The following is a 15,414-nucleotide window of genomic DNA, read 5'->3' on the forward strand; positions in this document are numbered from 1 at the left end:
CTTCAGCCGTTTGTTTTGTATTTCCTCTCCCTCTTCGTGACCATAGAGTCAATCTCCTTCCCCTCGGCTTAAAAAAGCCTCAAGGCTTTGGTTTGATTTGCTCCTCAGTTCTCGTCTACCTTCAATCCGGCAACCATGGGAGGAGGCAACGGTCAGAAGTCCAAGATGGCTCGTGAGAAGAACCTTGAGAAGCAGAAATCTGCTAGGGGTATTCTTTCTTTAGTTTAGATTTATCCCTCTTTATGTTGTCTGGTCTTGTTGTGCCTTTGAACAAAATCATAGATCTGTCTATTTCTTGTCTGAATTTTGCTGCTTTCGCTGAATCTAATTGTCTAGGAAGCCAGTTAGAGTCCAACAAGAAGGCTATGACCATCCAGGTAGTCTCTTTGCATGCTTTTCTTTGATTTTTCCTGTCTAAATTGTCCTTTGATTTTATATGTGGTCGGATTTGTTGTATGCAATGTGTTGCCTGAGTATTTCAGCTTTTGATCACAGAGAAATGGATTTTAAAATTGTTGAATTACCTTGATGGGGGATCCTCTTGTGTCCTTCAGTTTTGGTGATCAGTCTGTTGACTCTCCAGATCATGTGATTTATGCTTCTAGCTTGTGTATGAGTCATTATTTATGTCTATTGCAACTATAATTGGTAATCTTTGGTTTCCTCTGTAGGTGGCCTTGGCATAAGTACAACTAATATATATTCTCTTACCCATTTTATTTATTTATCTGTGATATCTCTTCTACAGTTCTACTCAGGGAATCATTAGTTGGCGCCAATTGTTTTAACTCCCTTCCTGTTTTCTAGTTTCTTCATGTTTTAGATAATATATCAGCATCTGCACCTGCATCTTGAACTGGATTTACAAACCTGTGCAATTTTGGAATAGTTATAAGCTATCGTTAAACTAGTTTTGACTACCCTATTCTTGTGGACCTTCAATGGTTTGCGCATTGTGGTCTCACGAACTTCCATATTTTAGGCTATATTGTTATATGAAAAATTTGAAGGTAGAAGGAGGATCTGGTCAACAAATAATATGTAGACTAAGCCAATAATAACAAGACATATTATTGTATCCCCTTTTGTGTGTGTGTGTGTGTGTGAGAGAGAGAGAGAGAGAGAGAGACAGACAGACAGACACACACACACACACACACACACAGAGACGATTATATGAAGCATTCGTTTGAGTGGAGCTTGTCTTTTACATGCTTCATTATCTATTCAAGATTGGATTCATTTAAGACAGATTTATCTGAAATATCTCGTCTATAGAAATAATCATTTAAATTGCGTGTGAGAGAAGTACACATTTTCTAATGTCAAGTTGGCAGCTTTATTCCATTTTAGAATCATGAAACAGTTTGCCAATGTTTCAGCAGTCCATTTCATTTTGCTTTTAAATTTTTCACATCTTGGAATCACTTGATAATGTTCTGCTCTTCTTGTGTTGGAAACTTTGAGCCACTTTATAAAGCCCTTTAACATAAATTGCTACTGTTTATTTTCTTCCTATAATCACTGTCTGTCTTATGGCTGGTTTATGGAATGACGAATCCGGGCTACCATGAATATTGAATGCAGTGCAAGGTGTGCATGCAAACATTCATGTGTACCACAACTGAGGTCAAGTGTCGGGAACATGCTGAAGCAAAGCACCCAAAGGCTGACGTCTATACATGTTTTCCTCATCTTAAAAAGTGACTGTTTGATTGCAAAGTGAGAGCTTGTGGATTGATATTTGGAGAACTTGCATGTATTGTACTTTGTTGTAACATGACAAACTTGGTTAATGGAGCTATCTATCTAATCGAGGAAGTCTTTATGCCCTTTCCAAATATAAAAACACATTTAACAAGGGCGAAAGGGAGGATCATTTTACCATGTTCTCGTTATCAAGTGTACTTTTTAACTTATTGGTTTTAAACTGAAATTGTGTCATAGTGAGGAAAATGCAACTATGCAGCATAAAAGTAAGAGTGTTGTTTGTTTTAGGGTATGATCTATTAGGCGCCTAGGCTTGTCACCTTCACCTTCATGCTAAGTCCTTTATTAGGGGAAATGTATTACCGTGTGAGACTTCATTTTCGAAGGATGGGTCACCTTTCTCTATGGTGGAAGGGATAGGTGCGGAGAGGGGTGTGTGTGAGAGGGGTGTGTTTGTATTTGATTCATTTTTTTTTTAAAGTAAGAGTTAGTAAAATGACAAATGATTTAACAAATGCACTTTGGATTTTAACAATTTTCTAATTACATTTTTAAACATGTTGATGTGTTATTGATGCTTGGAAAATTGACAAGTAAAAGTTAGCAAAATGACAAGTATTTTTTCTAGTTCTTATTGTAAGGTATATTTACCCAGTTTATTAGAATTATGGAAATGTATTTGAAAAAATATATATATATATATATATGTTACTCATATTTAAATCTGAAATTTATAAATTTGCATTATATTCTATCTTATTATCAATGATTATAAATGAAGGTAATACAAGAACAATTTAATTAATATCTTATAAAATGACTTATAATGAGGATGGAGGGAGTATAATTTAATCCTTTAATCTACTTTATGTTCTAATAATTTTTCTCATGCCTTTTCAAATTTGTTAGCGTGTATGTGACTCTCAAAAATTAACAAGTTAAAAAAAGGGAAAGTATAATAACGTTTGATAAGTTCGTTTCATATTCTAACAATTTTCAGCATTCATCAGTCATTTAAGTAACGCGTAAAAATCGAACATGGGAGCATTCAATCTAAATCAATCATCAATATTTATATAAAATATGAAAAAAAGTATGATTAACAAATTAGCAAATGAAATTATTTTAAGATTTCATGCAAATGTGCCTTCCTTTAGTATTCCGTATAAATGTATTGAGCATTGGTTGAGGAGTGAAATAACTACAGATAGGCATAGCTAAGAGCAGGGGTGGAGTTGGAAAATTTTGTTTGGGGAAGTTAAAAAAAAAGTATATATGGTAATAAAAAAATTAAATTTATATACATTACTAGCATAACATAAATACTTCAACCTATATATTTATATTTAATTTTACATATACATACATACATACATATATATATATAACAAAAACAAATATATATCATCATTTTTTTAATTTTTGCTCATTAATTTTTCATGATATAAGAATAATTGATTATGTTTACAATAAATTTTTTAATTTTTTTCAATATAAATTATTTTTAAATTAGTGAATATTTCATCTTCTCTATAAGCATTGAATAATTTAAATATATTTTTAAAAATTAAAGTTCTGTTCAATATAAAAACACTCTATTATTTACTGGTTGAATTTATTATTTAATTCTTTCAATTGATATGTCTTCCATTCAATATATGTTGTGATTTTTGTTGCAATGCCAACTGAAACGGTCACCAAATTCAAAAGATATATAAACCCTACCTATAAACAAAAAACAGACATCTTAATCCAAGATCTCTTCATTATGTTTCAGACATAAAGAGCGTGGAAAATAAACCCAAAGACCCCTCCATTACGTTAGACACATAAACATATCAAATATACTGTTTTTTTTTTTAAAAAAAAAAACGAAACATGCTAATATTTTAATTCATGTTTACAAAATGTGGTTAAGTGAATTACAGACCTTCAAATTTGCTACAAATTATGGCAAAACAGGAACCTACTAGCTTTGTTGTGAAGCACTATGCATCAAAGATAATTCTTCTTCAGCCTTGGAAGTCTTTGAGGTCCCAAGAAGCTCAACAGAATCCTCCTCCTTAATTTCTGGGTCATCCAGTTCTGACAAAACTGAATGAGATTGTAAACAGGCATCAGAAAGGAAGGAAGATGGTTCTGCTTCAAATACTAACCACTCTCTCTTTCTTGCTCGAATCAAAAGAGGGTAAAGGATGAATCCAACAGCAACTATTGCTGCACTTACAAAGAAGGTCCTCCAAGTAGCCAGACATATCACAAGAACAAGCAGAAGAGCAGAAGGCAGGCACATCATGGCCGCTCCAAATGTTTGCAGAGGAACTTTGTATGGTCTATGAAGATCCGGCCGCTTCAGCCGCAGTGCAATGAAAGCTGCAAGCTCAAGAAGCATTCCAAAAGCATATAAGTAATTGAGGAGTTCCACAATTTCCAGGAATGTCATCCATGACAAGAAGATAACTCCAATGGCTGAGAAGAGAATGCTGATAGTAGGTGTACCGTACTTGGACCTACAAAGTTATACGAAATCATTGCTAGAATGTTGAAGCTGTTCCATTCAAACAATCACTACAGTCAGATTTCATCTAGCACTTTTTTTTTTTTTTTTTTACACCAGCAGATTTCATCTAGCACTTGGTTAGGTCAGATCTAAAAGAACTGGTGCTAAAGAAATTTCAAAATCTCTTGAGAAAATTTCTCTAAATGCCTTTCAAAGTTGTTTAGTCTACATTCAGAGCGAGAGAAAGAGATGGAAACTAGCATACAAAGAGTTTAACAGCACAAGTTTTAATGTTTTTCATCATATTTCTATCCAAATATCTTATTAATAAGTTTAAAAGTCTACAGAGACTAAAGATTCTTGCGTAACAATAAAAAGCACCAGAAACACAAAGTACAATGCTTGGTTATCATTCGTCTATGAGCTAATAAGTGGAAAAAGACTATCTTAATGATCAGGATAGAACTAGTCTGGAAATGCAGATTCTAAGCCATATCAGTCATTCCTTGACAGATAAAAGAGGTTATTACCAATAAAATATAATTCTAGACATTATATGTCGAAGAAAGAAAAGAAAGAGTAAACGTGTATTCCCTGAATTATAAGATTAAGAAAGGAAAATCATGTAACGTTTCAGACCTTGAAGCAAATACAGCTGGAAGAAATCCCATCTTGCTCATCCCAAGAAGTTGAAAAGCATCAGAGGACATCTCTGCTTCAAACAAGCCAAGGTTAGACATGGCAGCAGCAACTTGAATCCATACTTTAAGCCAAAAGCCACCTATTGACATGCCAACTTCAGCGAAGTAACCATCTGCCCACTCACTAGGTACAGATCTGAAAGCACCAGTTCCAGCAAGAAGAGGAATTAAATATGAGGACATCACCAGAACCACAGCTCCAAGAAGTGCCTTTGGGAACGTTTTACTGGGATTGTCAATCTCCCCTGCAAGTGTACTTGCCTTGTCCCAATAGTTTAAATTCCAAAACATGCTATTAAAATATCCTCTCAAATCTACCACCTTGAAATTTACAATAAGCCAACGACTTGGCCTAATTCTCGGAATAGCAAGAACAGCCATTATCAGAAATGGGAGAAGGGAGAAAAGTGCAAGCAAAACAGCAGAGAACCCTACAATGTGCAGGCCACGGTAATTCAAGTAAGTGAGCAAAATGGTAATCCCTAAAAGAGCTGGGATTCTCGCAATCATTTGGTCAAAGACTGGCAACGAATGTTTCAAGTAATCCAAGAACAAAACTGGGTAAAGCGCGTTATCCATAAACCCACTAAACCATTTCCAGAATCCTTCCTGAAATCCCCAGAAAGGTCCAAAAGCAGATGATATCCAAATAACATATCCGCCATTGTCGGGGAAGCTTGTGGCAAGTTCTGCAGTTACCAGGGCTTCAGGGATACTCCAGATTAGAGGGAATATCAAGAAACCAAGTAATGACAAGAGAGGACCACCTCCAGCCCTAATCGAATCCTCTACTCCAAAAGGACCGCCAGATACTTCATAGAAGATCAGTGCTATGAGAGGCAACAATGTTAGTTTTGGATTCGATTTATTCACATCGCTAACCATTCCCAATTCACCCAACGGCTGAGAGGTCAGGGGTGATTATCGAAACCTTTTTGACTCACCCAGATGAATCAAGAACACAGAAGACCTGATTACTTTTATACATCGACGGTTCTCTGGCACCAAGAGGTCATTATAGTGTTCAATCTTTCAAGCTCAATCCTACTCAAATAGACACTGAAGCAGATCTTCTCATCAAAAGAAAAAAAGGGAGAAAAATTACCTGCTCGCAGGGACTACTTCTAAGCGAGGAGATGTTTTAGAGCATTCAGATTTCGGAATGAGTCACTAGATCCGTTTTGACCACGGATAAGAATCTTCCTTCAGCTTTCAAAGCATGAAGTTGCCAAAAGGGTTGACTTCCGATGATCGTGCTCTGGCAGGCCTTGCCTGTCCCCATCACGTGAAGAATCAATATATCAATTATACGTTTTATAAATTTAAGAATCAAAATTTTGTCTAGATTAACTAAAAAAAAAACATAACTTTAAATGTTAGTATATCTAAAATATTAAAAAATAAAAATATAAAAATTAAGAGTATAAAAAATATAAAAATTTATAATAAAATATGAACAAAATATAAAGACTCAAGGTTATATTTTTTTAAATTAAAATTATAAAATTTAAAGTTCAATGTCTATGAATTAAAATTTAAAAAACTAAAATTAATATGAATTAAAGTTTGCAAACTCAAGTTTTTTTTTTTTACCAAGCAAACTCAAGTTAAAGTGAAAGTCAATTATTATAATTTGATTCATATGTAAATATTTTTAAAAAAAATTAATTGAACAAACTAAAACATGCTTAAATGATATAATTCAAAAACAAAATTTAGATATATAATAGTTAAAAAGGATATAAATTTTATGATATATGTTTCATTTATTTTTTTGAAGAATTTCACGACCAAAATTTTATGATGCCCATTTATAAAAAGTTTATAGTGAAAATGACAATAAAAACACTCTAAATTATATAAATAATAATATGATCCTTTAAAATGTTATAATTTTATTGAAGTCTTTAGAAACTTCTGTATTAATAAATTTTAAATTAAAAGGATTTTTTTATTTTTATTGACAAATTATGATTTCTTGTTTAATTCTTACAATTCTTTAAATAAAAATTGTTATTCATTAAATAAAAGTTGTGATTGGGTTTGTTATTTTTAGAACTTGGTTTTACCAAAAATTTTGAGAACTTGTTTTTCAATAATAGAAATTATGCTTGACAAGTTTTGATTTCTTATTCAATTTTTGTAGTTTACAAAATAAAAGTTATTATTCATTAAGCAAAAGTTATGATTGAGATTTATTATTTTGATAACTTATTTTTTAATAATAGAAATTACATATGATAAGTTATAATTTCTTTTCAACTTTTGTAATTTACAGAATAAAAATTATTATTTTTTAAACAAAAATTATGATTGTGGTTTATTATTTTCAATAAGAGTAAAATAGTATTTTTACTTTAAAATTTATTAATACAAAAATTCTTAAAGGTTTCAGTAAAATTATGACATTTTAAGGGTGGTAGTTTGTTATTTATATAATTTGAAAGAATTTTATTATTATTTTTTCAAAATTATAGAGACAAAGTAGTGAGTTTAAATTTTTATTTTGTCGTTGGTGCTAAAATTCAGTTTCTAATATCCTATATATGAATTATAAGTTACTAGAGCGACAAATTTTAATCCATTTTATAAAGTGCCAAATGAAAGATTTATTCAGGTTAAAAAAAATGAACTATTTATTATTCTCTTTTTTTTTTCATTTTGCTTATATTTAATATTTTAGTTTCGTGCTTTTTTTAATGTGGCTTTATTGTTTTTCCTTTCTGGCCTGAGAATGCGGCTTGAGTTAATGAACAAAATAGATCTTGAACTTTTACTTGAAAAGCACCCTGAATTCTAAACTTTTAAAGTGTGAAAAATAAATTCTAAACTTTTAAATTCATAGCAAATTAAACTATATAGTTATCTTTTTTTTTAATATCATACTATTCACCATGGGCCCCAATTAATTAGTGTTACAGACCTTAAACTATTATGCGAGCAGCATCCTAAATCCTGAACTTTAAAATTTCAAGCAAATTATCCTCACCGTTTATGAATAGAATATTGACTATTATATAAATTAAATTAGTCTCAGCATAATTTGCTACGATGAATGCATCATTAGCTGTGGTGAACGACTCATAATTTTATAAAACCATATTTTTTGCCCCTTTTTTATAATATTTTCAAAACGATTGGTATCTCATGTTTCCGTATATTTTATAACTCTAATTTAGTCTTATTTAAAATAATGTTTGTTTATTTAATGATGAAAACTTGAGATCCCATTTGAAAAGAAGTTTAAGTATCATTATAGAGTATATGGAAGCATGAGATACTAATAATTTAAAAAAATATTGTAAAAATTGTTATTTTATAAAATTATGGATTGCTTGTGATGACCAACAATGCATTCACCGTAGCAAAATACACCAAGGCTAATATGATTTGCATAATAACTAACATTCTATACATAAATAATGAGAGTAATTTACTCGGAATTTTCAAGCTCAAAATCTAAGACACTACTTGCATAATAGTTTAGGTTATGTGATGCTAATTAATTGGGGCCTATAGTGAATAGTAATAGTGAACAGTAATGGTGTTAAAAAAAATAACGATAGGGTTCAATTTGTTACAAATTTAAAATTTTAAAATTTATTTTACACATTTTAAGAGTTTAGGGTTCATGACGTTTTTTGAGTAAGAGTTTAAGGTTTATTTTGCTCATTAACCCATATGACTTTATTGACTTCTTGTAGAACTCAATTCTATGTAAAGGTGAGAATATAGGCTAATCTGACTCATATGGGTTGAGAAAAATATGAATTGAGTTAGGTTCAACTCATTTTTATATGGGTTGAAATTTTTTCAACCCAACCCAACCCTTAAGGTTTGTGGGCTAAATAGGCTAACCTGCCAACCCATTATTTTTATTTTTTTAAATTTATTTTTTATAATTTTTTGAAAATACAATTAAATAATAAGTTTCAATTTGATATTGCTTCATGATTTATTCTAAATATATCAAAATATTATTTTATAATACTTGTACAAAATATATAAATTGATACAGCTAAGTAAATCATGCTTGATATGGTTTATATTCACAAAATTTTCTCCTTTTCTCCTTTTTTAATTTTTTTAACAGTAATATTGGTTAAATGGGCCAACCTTAACCCATCAAGGTTAACCACATAGTTTACAAGTTATATGGTCCAATCTAAAAAAAACTCTTTTTATTTGGGTCAATTTTTTTTTCAATCCAACCTGACCCTTATGACTGGTTATTTGTGCCAACTCACATAATCCGACCTATATTTCTGGCTCTAATTCTATCCATTAAGTTGGCTTTATTCAATGCTCCTCCTAGATCAAAATATAAATCATAGTTAATTAATTCACAACTTATAAATAACATTAGTTAAAACCTTAAATTATGAAAAATATTCACATATTTTTATTGATACCCTCATTAAATACTCTATTTAAGAGCCTTGATAATAATAATTAAAATTCTAATATATGATTTAAAAAATAATAAATAAAGTAAAAGTATAGTTGGAAAAACAAATACAAAAGCTATTCAATATCTTATGTTTTAAACTAAATAAAGTTTTTAAAAACTACCTTATACTCTGATTCGGAGGATCACTAATTAAAAGAAATCGCACGAGCATGGCTCTTTTTCAAGAAGTCAGTCACATTATTTGTGCTTCACTTAATGCATTCTCTTGTCTCAGTGATGAAAAATATCTCTTTTTTGGCCTGAAAGTAATGAAAGTATGAATAGTTGAATACATCTAAAGTAAGAAAATTATTTACCATGCATTTTTTTTCATCCGTGAATAGCAAGTAGTGACCGGTAAATGCCACCAGAAGTCAGTAGACTAGTAAAACTGTAAAAGCATGTCAATTTTTTTTTTTTTTTGCCCTGAAAAAGCAAGTCAATTCGATGCATTATATTAATTTAAATGAGGTTTGAATTTATATTTATGTTTTTAATTTATAAATTTTGTTAATTTAATTCTCTTGATTTGAAAGCTAACGTTACCTCAAAACCAATGAAGTTGAATTAGCAAAATGATCAGTCTCTCTTAACGCGATGAGTTCATATTTAGTGCTGACAATATCTGGAATCTAATTATCTTTGATGAGAGAATAAGCAATAAAAAAAAACATTACCTTCTATTTTGAAATTATAAGCAAAATTATCAAGTGTGATATTTATGTTTGCAAAAATGACATATGAATCCTTTTAAAATAGAAAAATGACAATTTAATCTTGTGAAGTGTGATAATGACAATAAGGTCCCAACAAAGATTAAACTTCTATATGAAATTACTTTAATACCCCTCTATGATTTAGAAAATTGTCGTTTTAAATATTAATGGAATCAAACTTGTTAATACTTAATATTAAACTTACAAACGATATAAATTAGTTAAACTTTGCTAATAAAAAGTTATCACTTTTTAAATTACTTTAGTCATTGATGGAATCGAACTTGTGAATACTTATACCAAACTTTTGAACCATATAAAAATAGTTAAATTTTGATTATTGAAAAAAATTACCGATAGAAAGTTGTGATTTTTTAAATTATTTTAGTCATTGGTTGAATCAAACTTGTGAATACTTATTCTAAACTTGTAAATCATATAAGATAAATTATACATGGGTGCTAAAATAATTTTATACAAAATTTTAGCCTGTGTTTGGTTTTCAGTTTGCCAAAAGTTTATTTGTTAAAAATTTATTTGATAAAAGTCAGTTGTTATAATGAAATTTATGTTTAGATATATTTTTTTAAAAGTTACTTTGATAAGTTGAAAGTTATTTGGATTAATAATAATTTATGCTTTTAAAATATACCTTAAAATATGCAATAACAAAAAATGACATTGATTTATAATAATTTATAATTTTTATTATAAAAATATAATATATTAAAAATGTTTAAAAATGTGAAAAAAATTAAACTAACATAGACTTTAATACATTAAGTAATAAGAATAAAAAAATAAAATTTGATATGTTAAAAAGATCATATAATAAATAGCTCAACATATATTAATATTAAAAACTAACATGATTCAAAAAATATATATCCATTCAAAAAAGATTTAACCAACTAAACAAATCTTTTTAGTTGATAAAAATTTTAAATAACATAAAATTTGATGTGTTAAATAATAAAAATATAAAACATTAAATTTGATTTATTGAACAAAATTTTTATAAATAATTGAATATACATCAATGCTAAAAAATAACATAATTAACTATTCAATGTATAATGTTAAAAACCTTATCTCTAATTAGTAATTGTTATTATTTAATTATTATTATATTGTTAATAACTTAGCAATCTTTTTTAATAAAAGAATAATATATTATACTTAAAATATCATGATCAAATTACACCTCATTCTTTCAATGAACTTTTCAAGAGCTCCATCATTTTATATTTACTAAATTTACTTTCAATAACATTCTCAACATACTTTTAAAATATATTTTTATTTTTTTGTTTTTTATTTTAACAACATCTCACATTTTAAAAGTGATAAAGTACTTTTTAAATATTAAAAATAAATTATTCAAATATATTTTTAATATTAAAGAAATTTTATGAGAACTCTCATTCTCATATTTTTATAAGATCAAATTATTATTTTCATAAAAATAATATAATTTGCGTGTGGGAAAAACCCTAAATAATTAGCATCATTTTTCCCGGCTTCCATTGTTCCGTCTCTGCGACTACGCTGTACAGTCTTCCCTCTCCCGAGCAAAACAAATTGAGCAGAATGTGAAGATAACTCAATTTCTTCACTCAAACAACATGTCTGAGAATCCATTACAGGTTCTCGTTCAAACCTTTGAGAAGGTTTCATATTCCATTCAACATCACCTTTCCAGTTTCATAGACCTTCATCTCCGGCCAGCTTCCTCTGGTAAAGCTCCTATTTTCTCCATCTCTTCCTCCTCCCACAAATCCCATTCTTTGAAAGATGATTCTTTTGTCCAACCTATAGATGTCCTTCTCAAGGTTCGCCGTTCTGGGTCCCTTGCAACTCTGAATTTCAAAATTTCTGCTGTAACCGTAACTTTGTCATAGAACTTGACTCTGATTGCATTTTTGGTTTTGAATTAAAGTCTGCTATAGTTGCTGTATTTACAGTTGCCAACAATGCTCTGATTATCTCTGACGAAGTTTAAGTTCTGCTTTAGTTGTTATTTGTAGAACATATTTGTTAGAAATTTTGTGCGTGTGGGGTGATGGGGAGATGTAGTTGCTATTGGAGATTGTAGTGAGAATAGGTTAATCCAATATGGTTGGCTTAAATTTTATTTAAAATGATGGATGTGTAATCATTTTTTTGCGACGAATCTGCTTTTTGATTTGTGACTCTTTTCTTCCAAACCAAATCCCATTTTGCAACTACGCAAGAGATACATGGGGTAGGTGTACGCCTTCTATAGTGCCTATTCAACTTATCATACCCAAATCCAAAGTGCTTGCATTTGCTAGTCATGAATTTTCCAAGAAACTTCAACCTTACCTTACTATTATCAATTTATCATGTTGGTGATGTAGCGAGTTGAAATAGTTCCCTTTTTTCCCTTTGTTTAGTATGCTTGTTACCGAATTTGAATTGGTTCTCGGATTTAAAAAACCAGAGTATTTAGTCTTCCATTTAATGCCTTCAAGTCTTCCTATTTATTTTCTCACCCAAAAAAAAAATATATATATATATATATATTGGTGTGTCTTGTTGATTCTCTTGAACAAAAGGCTTATCCAATGGCTGAACTATGAGAAGTTACAGCTGAATACATATCCTTGAAGTACAACTTGTATGCATGCTTTCAAATCTGTCTTTATCTAATATATTTATTGGAGTTCATGCAAGGTAGTCATTTTTGATAATCATATGAAGCATTTCTTTTCAAACTAAAACTCATTAAGAATAAATGGAAAATTCAATAAAAATTCAAATGTGCAATGTATCTTCTTTCATTGCTTTCTATTGTAAAGTGTATTTTGTTCATGCAAGAGAGGTAATGATTGCTCTGCTTTTCATCATTTGTTTCTACAGGCAAAATCTGCTACACCAGTGACTAAAGAGGAGCTTGGAAAGGCTACTTGGACTTTTCTTCATACTCTTGCTGCTCAGGTTGTCACTCCAGTTAATTTTCTTATGCTGCCCTTTATTTTTCTAACTATTCTATTTTATCGTTTTTGCATTTACTAAGTTTTTGTTGCCCATCATATAAATATTAAAGGAGATCAGTGTACTAGTGTTCAATGTCCTCATCTTTTTGCTGTCTTGCTTCATTTGAAATGGTCCTATAACTAATTCTACCTTCTACCTTGTCAATGGGAAGTTGTGCTTGGTTGTAATAACGCCTTGACAGAATATGTCTAAACATTTCACCTTAAAGCAACGGTACTGGAAGCTATTTCTCTTCTTAGCTCACTCTTTTATCAATGAATCTGAAATTTTGACTGGACTATCTTGGAATTGTTGGTCCCTACATTATAACAATTATTTATTATGCTTAAATTAATGTGTTGGTTTTCTCCTTGGTTGCTACCTTTAAACTTAATATTCACCATCTTGCTGTTTCCTTTATCTAAATAATGCATATTTTATTTCCTAAACATTGTCCACTCTGGCTGAACCTGCATGACAAATTGCTCTTAGCAAAGGATTAGCTTTTTATGCTGTAAATGTTGCCGAATGTTTTTGGTTTTATTCCCATAATTCACAATGGTTGAACCACGTGTACTTATGTCTTGAAATGTTAAAAGAGTTCTTAACATCATGGTCTCTCTTCTCAGTATCCAGATAATCCTACAAGGCAACAAAAGAAGGATGTAAAAGAATTGGTATGGTATTTTCCTCCCTTATTAAACTATAGTTATATGTCATATTTCTCTCCCCAACTGACTCTTTCCATGGATAAATTTAAAGCTATTGCATGTGGTGCATCACGCTCATCTTGTAGAGCTAATGGGTTGTGTCTGGGATGTAGATGGGAATCTTATCTCGAATGTACCCTTGCAAGGAATGTGCAGATCACTTTAAAGAAGTTTTAAGGTATACCACTTTTCCTTTTGGAACAATATATGCTAACTATTAACTGGAATTAGATAAATGAAAACATTTTAATTCTGCATATGCAAATCCATGTCTTGATTACGGGAGGATAGCCCCATATCTTCATTCTTCTGACCTATCTTTTAAGTTTTTTTTTTTTTTTTTTTTCACTTGAAAGCTATTATTCGCTAATGGAACTTGTTTGTGAAAGCCTTTGACCTGAACTTAAGGAGCTATTTTAGATACCTTGACTGTCCACAAATGGTTTTAACATTGAGGATGGACATGTAGCGGCACAATTGGAAATTTCACTTTGCAAACCTTGACTTGTGTGGCATTGAAAAATAACCTATTTGAAATATCATTCAAGGATTTCTTGATACTTGATATCTCACCAAGGTTTTGAATATACAACCTGCTGGCTGAAAAAAGTTAGTTTTCTCAAGTTTCTGATCAACACGAATGATTTGCTATTATTCCATTCCAAATGTATATATATTAAGCGTTCTTTTGCATGTTGAGCAGAGCAAATCCAGTACAGGCTGGATCTCAGGCTGAGTTTTCCCAGTGGTTATGTCATGTGCACAATGTTGTCAATAGAAGGTAAGCTTGTATCGCAAGTGTATTTCAGATGTTATTGTTCACAGTATCCCTAAAATATAGAGACCCCTCTTTAGGATTCACCAGTTTAAGCTCCCCGATCTGTTTCAGACAACATTTAGATAAAGTTATTTTACTATGTGATTAAGTTCTTCAACAAGACCATATCATCACATGAGCATTTTTTTACGTACTTAGCATCACATTGTTGGTTCGTTCAGAAAGGCTCATTCTTATGTCATGATTTGATTAGAAGATTTGTTAGCAAAACTTTGTTTTACATTCCAATTTAGATTTCCCACTACAGAAATGCTTGCGGGAGGTTATTTGTATAGATGAACTTGTGAATGAATGAAGAATATCACTATTGTTTATACTACAGATTTAACATTACTGACTTTAAATTGTTCAGAACGTGATGTTGAGTTGCAAAGAGAATTAATGTGTTGTGGCATTTGTTATAGAACTTGATGTTGAAATACCTAATAAATTTTGTTACGTTCTTGGTTTTGTTACAGCCTTGGAAAACCAATATTTCCCTGCGAACGAGTGGATGCGAGATGGGGCAAATTGGAGTGTGAGAAGAACGCCTGTGAAGTTGTTGGAAGTACGAGTTTTGATGAAAAATGAAAGAGCTAGGGATTTGGTCTGCCTTTGTGTATTTTTTGTGAGCCTTCATTGCCAAGTGAAGTGAAAACTATTATTCACTGACTTCACTATGTACAGTTCTTGGCATGTTACTCATTGAATAGGGTCTTGGTTTGTTGAAGCTTCCGTTTCATTAGCGAAAGATTATTGGATATTTAAATACACATTAATTAATTTGAATACCAATAAGCCATTATAGAA

At 30.5% G+C, this 15,414-nt stretch overlaps 3 protein-coding genes across 4 annotated transcripts; 2 read left to right on the forward strand and 1 right to left on the reverse strand.

Annotated features, from left to right (window-relative positions):
* Positions 1–1,835, forward strand: LOC129293173 (uncharacterized protein At2g23090-like). Its single transcript, XM_054930980.1, has 3 exons — positions 1–208; positions 337–377; positions 1,588–1,835. Exons 1-3 carry the CDS (start codon positions 136–138, stop codon positions 1,705–1,707), a joined length of 234 nt encoding a protein of 77 aa, XP_054786955.1. The 5' UTR covers positions 1–135; the 3' UTR covers positions 1,708–1,835.
* Positions 1,836–3,579: 1,744 nt separating this feature from the next.
* On the reverse strand, positions 3,580–6,178 carry LOC129292521 (probable polyamine transporter At3g19553). Of its 2 annotated transcripts, none has more exons than XM_054930081.1 (3): positions 4,850–6,178; positions 3,938–4,220; positions 3,580–3,804 (listed from the first exon to the last, which is right to left on the reverse strand). In XM_054930081.1, exons 1-3 carry the CDS (start codon positions 5,794–5,796, stop codon positions 3,706–3,708), a joined length of 1,329 nt encoding a protein of 442 aa, XP_054786056.1. In that variant the 5' UTR covers positions 5,797–6,178; the 3' UTR covers positions 3,580–3,705. The 2 variants fall into 2 exon arrangements, with proteins under 2 accessions (XP_054786056.1, XP_054786055.1); XM_054930080.1 differs by having other exon boundaries at positions 3,580–4,220; positions 4,850–5,909; positions 6,017–6,176.
* Positions 6,179–11,601: 5,423 nt separating this feature from the next.
* LOC129293480 (FAD-linked sulfhydryl oxidase ERV1) lies at positions 11,602–15,414 on the forward strand. Its single transcript, XM_054931473.1, has 6 exons — positions 11,602–11,909; positions 12,961–13,038; positions 13,707–13,754; positions 13,901–13,965; positions 14,491–14,568; positions 15,084–15,414. The coding sequence occupies exons 1-6, from the start codon at positions 11,703–11,705 to the stop codon at positions 15,193–15,195; spliced, it is 588 nt and encodes a 195-aa protein (XP_054787448.1). The 5' UTR covers positions 11,602–11,702; the 3' UTR covers positions 15,196–15,414.

Source organism: Prosopis cineraria, unplaced genomic scaffold, assembly GCF_029017545.1.
Source record: "Prosopis cineraria cultivar Desert tree isolate PC_DT_omini unplaced genomic scaffold, ASM2901754v1 PC14, whole genome shotgun sequence".
NCBI classification, from domain to species: Eukaryota; Viridiplantae; Streptophyta; class Magnoliopsida; order Fabales; family Fabaceae; genus Prosopis; species Prosopis cineraria.

Excerpts from the sequence above, each read along its gene's own strand:
- LOC129293173 (XM_054930980.1), top strand. The coding sequence starts at position 136 with ATGGGAGGAGGCAACGGTCAGAAGTCCAAGATGGCTCGTGAGAAGAAC. Across the intron at positions 209-336 it reads GAAGCAGAAATCTGCTAGGG|GAAGCCAGTTAGAGTCCAAC; the intron begins GTATTCTTTCTT and ends CTAATTGTCTAG. Across the intron at positions 378-1,587 it reads AGAAGGCTATGACCATCCAG|TGCAAGGTGTGCATGCAAAC; the intron begins GTAGTCTCTTTG and ends TATTGAATGCAG.
- LOC129292521 (XM_054930080.1), bottom strand. The coding sequence starts at position 5,796 with ATGGTTAGCGATGTGAATAAATCGAATCCAAAACTAACATTGTTGCCT. Across the intron at positions 4,221-4,849 it reads CCAGCTGTATTTGCTTCAAG|GTCCAAGTACGGTACACCTA; the intron begins GTCTGAAACGTT and ends ATAACTTTGTAG.
- LOC129293480 (XM_054931473.1), top strand. The coding sequence starts at position 11,703 with ATGTCTGAGAATCCATTACAGGTTCTCGTTCAAACCTTTGAGAAGGTT. Across the intron at positions 13,755-13,900 it reads AGAAGGATGTAAAAGAATTG|ATGGGAATCTTATCTCGAAT; the intron begins GTATGGTATTTT and ends TCTGGGATGTAG. Across the intron at positions 14,569-15,083 it reads CACAATGTTGTCAATAGAAG|CCTTGGAAAACCAATATTTC; the intron begins GTAAGCTTGTAT and ends GTTTTGTTACAG.